This window comes from Punica granatum, chromosome 1 (genome assembly GCF_007655135.1).
Source record: "Punica granatum isolate Tunisia-2019 chromosome 1, ASM765513v2, whole genome shotgun sequence".
NCBI classification, from domain to species: Eukaryota; Viridiplantae; Streptophyta; class Magnoliopsida; order Myrtales; family Lythraceae; genus Punica; species Punica granatum.
In genome coordinates, this window is record NC_045127.1 from 6,859,783 (window position 1) to 6,866,784 (window position 7,002).

General features: G+C 38.6%; 1 protein-coding gene across 1 annotated transcript; it reads left to right on the forward strand.

Moving 5' to 3' along the window:
- Positions 1-1,013: 1,013 nt before the first annotated feature.
- LOC116192214 (protein FD-like) lies at positions 1,014-3,117 on the forward strand. The gene is made up of 3 exons (XM_031520692.1): positions 1,014-1,914; positions 2,472-2,549; positions 2,706-3,117. The coding sequence occupies exons 1-3, from the start codon at positions 1,282-1,284 to the stop codon at positions 2,775-2,777; spliced, it is 783 nt and encodes a 260-aa protein (XP_031376552.1). The 5' UTR covers positions 1,014-1,281; the 3' UTR covers positions 2,778-3,117.
- The last annotated feature ends 3,885 nt before the right edge of the window (positions 3,118-7,002 follow it).

Consider the following 7,002-nt stretch of genomic DNA (forward strand, 5'->3'; position numbering starts at 1 on the left):
TATTTTGGTTCGGATTGGCAATTCCAACCACAGTCCAGTTCTCATCAACAGGTTATAGAAAATCCAACCTTCTTCAAGATTAGATTTCCAGTTCTGATCGACCCAGACTACAAAATTTGGCCCCAAAAATCCAAAATGCCCGATCTGGAGCAACATTGCATCTAAAGAAGCAATGGGGGATCTAACAATATATGGCAATAAGAATATGGATAAAAGAATGTATATTTTTTGCCGGGTAATCTTGCGGATGGAAGTAATATCCGTCCGGTCGACTAGGCATTCAGTAAGATTGACAAGGGCAACTGGACAAGGTATGGATAACATGTCGTGCAAGAAATGGGTAAATTCTTCAAGGAAACTCGGCTCCATAGTACATTTTTCACCTTCATTATGGGTAAATTTACATATCTTATTCGTTGATTTTTCATTGATTCAAGGAGAAGCTTTTAGTTTAGAGAAATTGCGGCCGTAAAATCGGATTAATTTCCCATTTGCCAATTATGTCGGCGACTCGTCTTCCATTGTAATAGGCCCACCACAAGAAGTAGGGCCCATGATTGTCAGGCTGGGCCATGCCAGTGAAGTGCCAAAATTTCTAGTGGTGATTAATCTTCTATTTTTCGCCACATGTGTGAGGAAGTACATATGTTTAAGATTGTCTTCTGGCAAAATCATTTTTGACAAAGCTTTCTTGTTTCTTCCTCAAACAGACGTTGGACATCAAAACCTTTGGAGACATTCCCAGAATAAATGAAGACATATTTAGAAAACATTATCCCGTGGACCCCCACGAAAACGGAGTAGTTATTCGAGCTTGAGTTGCTTTCTAAACTATAGGTCTTGGAACAATCTGTAATTTTTATGGCTGAACAGACTGTTGTTACATGTACATCAAGAAGTCTCGATTCGCACACATATCAATGCGTTGCATTATCTTTTCAGATAGGAGTCGAGGTTGAAGTCCAAAAAAGGAAAAACGTTGCAAAGATATAAAAAAAAAAATACGATAAGGTGAGGGAGTTTCAATAATATCGCCGGAAACGAGCTTACTGATATCAGAGGATTATGCTGTTTGCGCTGTTGCACGACAAGACCCAGAGAAAAGCAGAACACATTTCCTCCAACAGTATATAACCAATCCCACGTTGTTCCCCCAATCATACCCCAAAATAGGAAAAAAGAAAATAATCATATATAATATCAGATCCTCCATTTCTTTTCGTCTTCTCTTCCACCTCCCAAGCTTCTTTCCTCTGCCCGAACAACAATAAACGTACAACAATGGCCTCAACCTCAACAACAACAGCAACCACAACAGCTCCTTCAGACTTTCCTGTCTTATCCTCCATTAACAACACTCAGTGCTCTGCTCCTTCCCCCTCTTCCCCATCCAACTCATGCACAAGCAGGTCCATAAAAGAGGTATGGCAGGAGATCAGCCTCTCCTCCGGGCTCGTCGACCACTCTCGCCCCGGCACTGCTATTGCCTCCGCCATCTTCCACGATGGTGGTCCCGCCGTCTCCCTCCAGGACTTCCTTGCTCAGCCCTTTGGCCTCTTCGACAATGATAGCAACAATCCCCTCTCCTGCCACTTCTCCGCCCGGGACGACTCCTTCTCAGCACTCTCGAGGCCTCCGCCGGCCACAGTCAGTCTCTCTTCAGGCTTGGGCTACTACAATTATTATCTCGACAGTCCTATTTCCAGTAAGATCAGGGCCGACCAGCCGCAGCACCAGGCTTGTAATCCGGGAGCACCCTCACTCATCGCCTCAGTCAGCTTGCCCGACAACCCGTTCATGCACAAGAAGAATGCTGTGCCGCAGCCGGAGAGTGGTGATGACCACTCTGAACGCCGGAGGAAGCGCCTTATGAAGAACAGAGAGTCCGCTGCCCGGTCCAGAGCTAGGAAACAGGTCTCTCATTTTATTTCTCTCTCCTCCCAAAAGTTGCTCATTTAATTAACTAACCAATCCTACCCCATTAATATGACAGACAAAAACCTACTTTTTACCTTGACATTAAGAGGTGTCATCAACCTACTAGCTGAAATTAATTTTCCCATGAGTGAGTTTGAGTTTCGAACCTCTGCTGAAGTTTGCCTATTGGCACCTATTGGCGGCACAGTAGACTATAAAGAATTTGCCAATTCAATTTTTGTATAACTGGCACAGTTGTTAGCGTGTTTGTCGAAGGCAATCTTTTCCTTGTTCATAATAAAATGTTTGTCATTCAGAACACTGCACTAGCTCCTTCCACTCCGGAAGCAGATGATCGAACTTCATGTCTAATACATTAAAGTAATGCAAAATGAGCAGAATTTTCCATCTAGATGAATTTTAAGAAAGATATATTTTCAGAGATGTGATTAAATGTCAATGATGTCTGCTTGCGTAAATGTTGACACGCGGCCAACATACGAACACGCATGTCATATTGAATCTGCTCCTCATGTATTAACTATCTACTGCAGGCTTACACAAGTGAGCTGGAGCAGGAAGTAACCCATTTACAGGAAGAGAATGCTAAGCTCAGAAGACAATATCAGGAGGTAACCATTGAGGGGGGAAAGAAGAAAACCCTTTTCTTTATTTTTCATAAATTAATTCCCAATTAAAGAAATATTAATGTTTGATTACTAACTTCTGTACTTCTTGTTTTTGTCTCTAATTTTTGGGACAATACCATTATCGTACGTAAAAAACAGTTAAGGTTGGCAGGTCCTGCTCTGCTTCCAGAAAAGCAGAGCCTCCGAAGAACCTTGACAGCACCATTTTAAGAAGCAAGGCATCCGGCCCCCAATAATCCACACTTTGCACATAATAATAAATGTCAATCATCAGATCCACTCTCCTTTTGTTTTTGTCGTCCCCTTCTCTCTCTCTCTCTCTCTCTCTCTCTCTCTGCTCCATTAACTTGGCCAAAGATGTTACGCCACCACCAATTGGAAAAATTTTGTAGTCCTATACCGGCGGACTTTTCTTCGTACCTTCAGAATTGTCAGATCTGTATTCGAGAAATGCAGGACAATGTAGATCTAATGATTCCATGCGTATAAAGAATCGATCAAGGACGGGATCCGATAACCCTTTCTCCCTCTTCATTTCACTCTATTCTATATGGGAACCATTTTATTGCTACAGTGGTCCTAGTCAGTCTTTTGCTTTGTTACATCCACATCAAGAAATGAATAGAGAGATAAAGAAGGCAGTGGGGGATAAAAATGATGCTCATTTCACAATCAAAGTCATTGTTTCTTTTTTTTTCCCCTTTTTTTTTATTCCTTCCCTTGAAATTACCAAGCGAGATCGTGAATGCACTTGTCAAGCCCTACAAGTCTACATTTACGCAGTGTCAATGACTTTTTCAATACAGACAGAGCTTTGAACTTTTGTCTATCACAGTCGATGTCCAGTTTTTCCTGATTGATATTGAGAAAATAAGACAAGTCTCGATAGGGTAAAGCTGATCTTAATGTAATTGTCAGATGCTTCCTTATGATAAGAGTATGGATTTAGCTTTCTTAAGGAAGCCCCTTAAAAGGAACAAATTGTAGAGACCAATCGGAGCACGCCACATCACTGCATATCGAGTCATTTGTTGACAAACTTCTTGCTAAATAACAAGAGCCTTATTATTTAACAAGAAACTTAATATTTTTTAAAATATTAAGTTTTCTACTAAATAATAAGAAATTTATTCTTTTATGAGATGAATCTTTATTTAGGAAGCAATTTATTATTTTAAATACGACATGACTCTTATTAAATAGTAAGTTCCCTTACCAAATATTAACAATCTTGCACGGTAGTATTTAGTAATGAAGTCAAATTTGATTTAGTTTCATTAGAAAAGATGAAGACAAAAGTAGTTTGAAAAAGTACGTGAGAGACTTTGAAGAATAAACTAAAAAATAATGATTGTATTATTGAATTAATGACTCTTCAAAATAATGATTGTATTATTGAATTAAGAAAAAATATTAAATAGATGAGAGAATTTAATATTAAAAAATTAATTGTAATAATATATAAAAAAAATTATGAGAGAGAATTTAAAGAAAAATATAAAAAAAAATAATTATCGTGTTGTTAAATTTTAAAAAAAAGTACAATTAAATTAAGTTAAATCAAATTCCCTTACCAAACATAGCATGTTTCCTAATCAGACACTCCCAAGAAGTATATGATGTGATGTGAGTAGAATATTACCTTGAATCTTTCTCCTTTTCTCCTTTTCTTCTCTTTGTGTGACCTCTTTTAGATGGCAAGTGAAATAATAAAGAGTATAGAAAGTATACTGTCGAGAATTGAATGTAAATCATGTTGATTTCGGACGGATTATCATGTATCAATGGGAACTGGCGGGCCTAAAGAAAAGACAAGTGATTAGAGGAGGGATCTATAAAGGCAAAGTTTTTTTATGAGACAAGGGATCATAATATGAATAGATTAACTCTAAATAGTCTATGTCATGTCCGCGGCAGGTATAATATAGTCTTTTCTTCTTTTTTTTACGGCCTTATCTGATATTTAAGAATATAATGAGACTGATTAATTCAAATTGGAGTTGAAAGACAAAATTCTTCCACATAATTTTTTTTATTTTCTTAATATTCAAATATGAAATACGCCTGATACTGTCAAATCATCATAATCAAGCTGAGTTACTAGGTGGGACATGTATTTCCCCGGCCCATTTTCTCCCTCTTCTAATTAATAAATGCAACAATCTGGCCAATCTAATAAAAAGTTCGCCCAAATTGCCCTTTACGAAATGGACTCTCTACTCCCCCCCAAAGACTCTTTACGAAATGGACTCTCTTCTTTCTCTATCTTTAGCTTCATCTTTCCTCCACCACTCCTCAAAGCCGAATTCACTTTTCCATACTTTCCGCTCGTCGCATCCCGTTGACCCCATCCCGATCCTCTCACCAACCCACCGCCACGCAAAAGTGCAGCCCGCCTCGATTTTTTGCCGTCCGATTCCCCCGTAGCTCAGCATAGACTCAGTTCACGCCTTGACGTACCGGGCTGACTCAAGCGCGACTCTTCTAGAGCCTTGATGGTCACCTCTTTCTCATCCCCGCCCCAAGTTAAAAACTTTGGCCTCTCGGACGTTCACCGTCGACGATTTACTGACATAGTCTGATGCCGTGGTCGTGTTCGCTTTTGTTTTCCCATTGGTGTCCATTTAGAGGAGCTTCTGATTTGTTTAGGTTGTGTATGTGCTTGGTTAGTCTAGGAAAATCTATTATCGGGTCTGATTTGCTCGGTATCATGTGGTTGTAATCGGTTTCTGTACAATGTGTGGTTTGTTTTCCTTGTTGGTTGTAATAAAGGGTACGTTGTTACCCAGTAGTTCTATGGCCGGGAGAAACACCAGCAGTGTCATGGCTGAGATAGACTCTGATAGCGTCGTGACTGGTATAGACGCCAGCAGTATCATGTGGTCATTTAATTAATATTTTATGTGCTGATTAATAAAATATACCTTTCCCACCCAAAAAAAAGGACTCTCTACTCTCTCTTTTTTTTCCTCAATTCACAAGTGGATCATGTACAAAATAACGTCGCTATACTATGCTTGAAGAGCCATATTTACGGTGTACCTCCTTATAGGGAAATTCTTGAGTTCAACAGTTAAATATTATTTTCATTATATGAAATATTATTTTTCAAGTATAGAAATATTTCGTACAAAACTTCAGACGACTGATTGTTTTGTACGAAATATTATTCTTCTTATAAGAAACGTTATTATCCGAGTACGATAACATTTCGTACTGGGCGCAACGACTGAATATCTCAAGAATTTTCCTTACTTATATTAGGAACCGATGAAGATAAAATAAAGATAAACAATATGGTAAAATAAAGATAAACAATATGGTAAAGGGAATATATATATATATAACAAAAGAAATAAAGATTCTATTGGAAAGAAATTGGCCGTCAATATTATGTTATCCTTTTAAAGCTTTTTCCTAGGATGCTGAGAAACGTCAAACTAAGGAAAGCCTCCCCTCTGTCTCTCTCAATTAGGAATCCTCACATGTTTTTATTCAGTCCCGAAAGAATCTTTCACGGCTTCGATCGATAATGACGTGGACATGCATATTATAGATGTGCTCTGTGTTTTACGATGCGATCGAGGGTGTTCGATTTATTTTCACAGGGGCCTTGCTGTAATGAACTCATCCGATCGGGATTCGGACATGAAAGTATTTAATTTTTGTCCCTCTTTCTTCTTTTTGTCATATCGATGTATTCGACATTCAATAGTTACGATCTCACTTGAACTTATTGACGATGGGTGGGCCCTTTTTATCCGAGATACGTTTGAATAAGAGCAATTGCAGTAATTGGTGTTAGTTCAACTAACAAAGACGAGAGCTTAGGGCCACGAGATTGGGAGGGAACAAAGCAAAAGATAATGTAATTTAATCAAAAGACTGATTATGAGAGTAGGTGCATGCTGATGCAAATGCATTGTCTATGTATAATAAATATATATGTCGCTGCCAGTTAATGCAGTTTCTTTTTTGCTTGATCATTGCCATAATGGCTCATCAAGGTTGTTGCTCAAGAAACAGTGCAATTATTTGTTCTCGCTTGATGAAGAAGCTAGGCTTTTTTGCATGCGTACATAAGTTTGCAGGCCGCAGTTCATCGTAAATATGGAGTTACAAACACTGTATAGAGATGTAAAATACGATGGCAATATATAGTAGACCCAATAAGTGCAGTCTAAAGACGTGAATGCGTTTTACAGTCTAATTATCTCCAGTAATTCTTCAACTAATGGATTTGCTTCATTTGTGTATTACTTGGCATCGTACGTACAAAAGAGTTGGACAAAGCCTTGCCATCAATTACTAAGCCGTCACCCGGAAAAAGAAAATATACCGAGCCTGGAACGGCTATAATGTACTCTGTCATCATTCGATGATAGTCTAAAATCAGACGGAGAAGATTATTTACAATGCACTGAAAACCAACAAC

Bases quoted from the DNA above. Each gene is read 5' to 3' on its own strand.
- LOC116192214 (XM_031520692.1), top strand. From the start codon at position 1,282: ATGGCCTCAACCTCAACAACAACAGCAACCACAACAGCTCCTTCAGAC. The intron at 1,915-2,471 runs GTCTCTCATTTT...TATCTACTGCAG, and splicing joins GGTCCAGAGCTAGGAAACAG to GCTTACACAAGTGAGCTGGA. The intron at 2,550-2,705 runs GTAACCATTGAG...CGTAAAAAACAG, and splicing joins TCAGAAGACAATATCAGGAG to TTAAGGTTGGCAGGTCCTGC.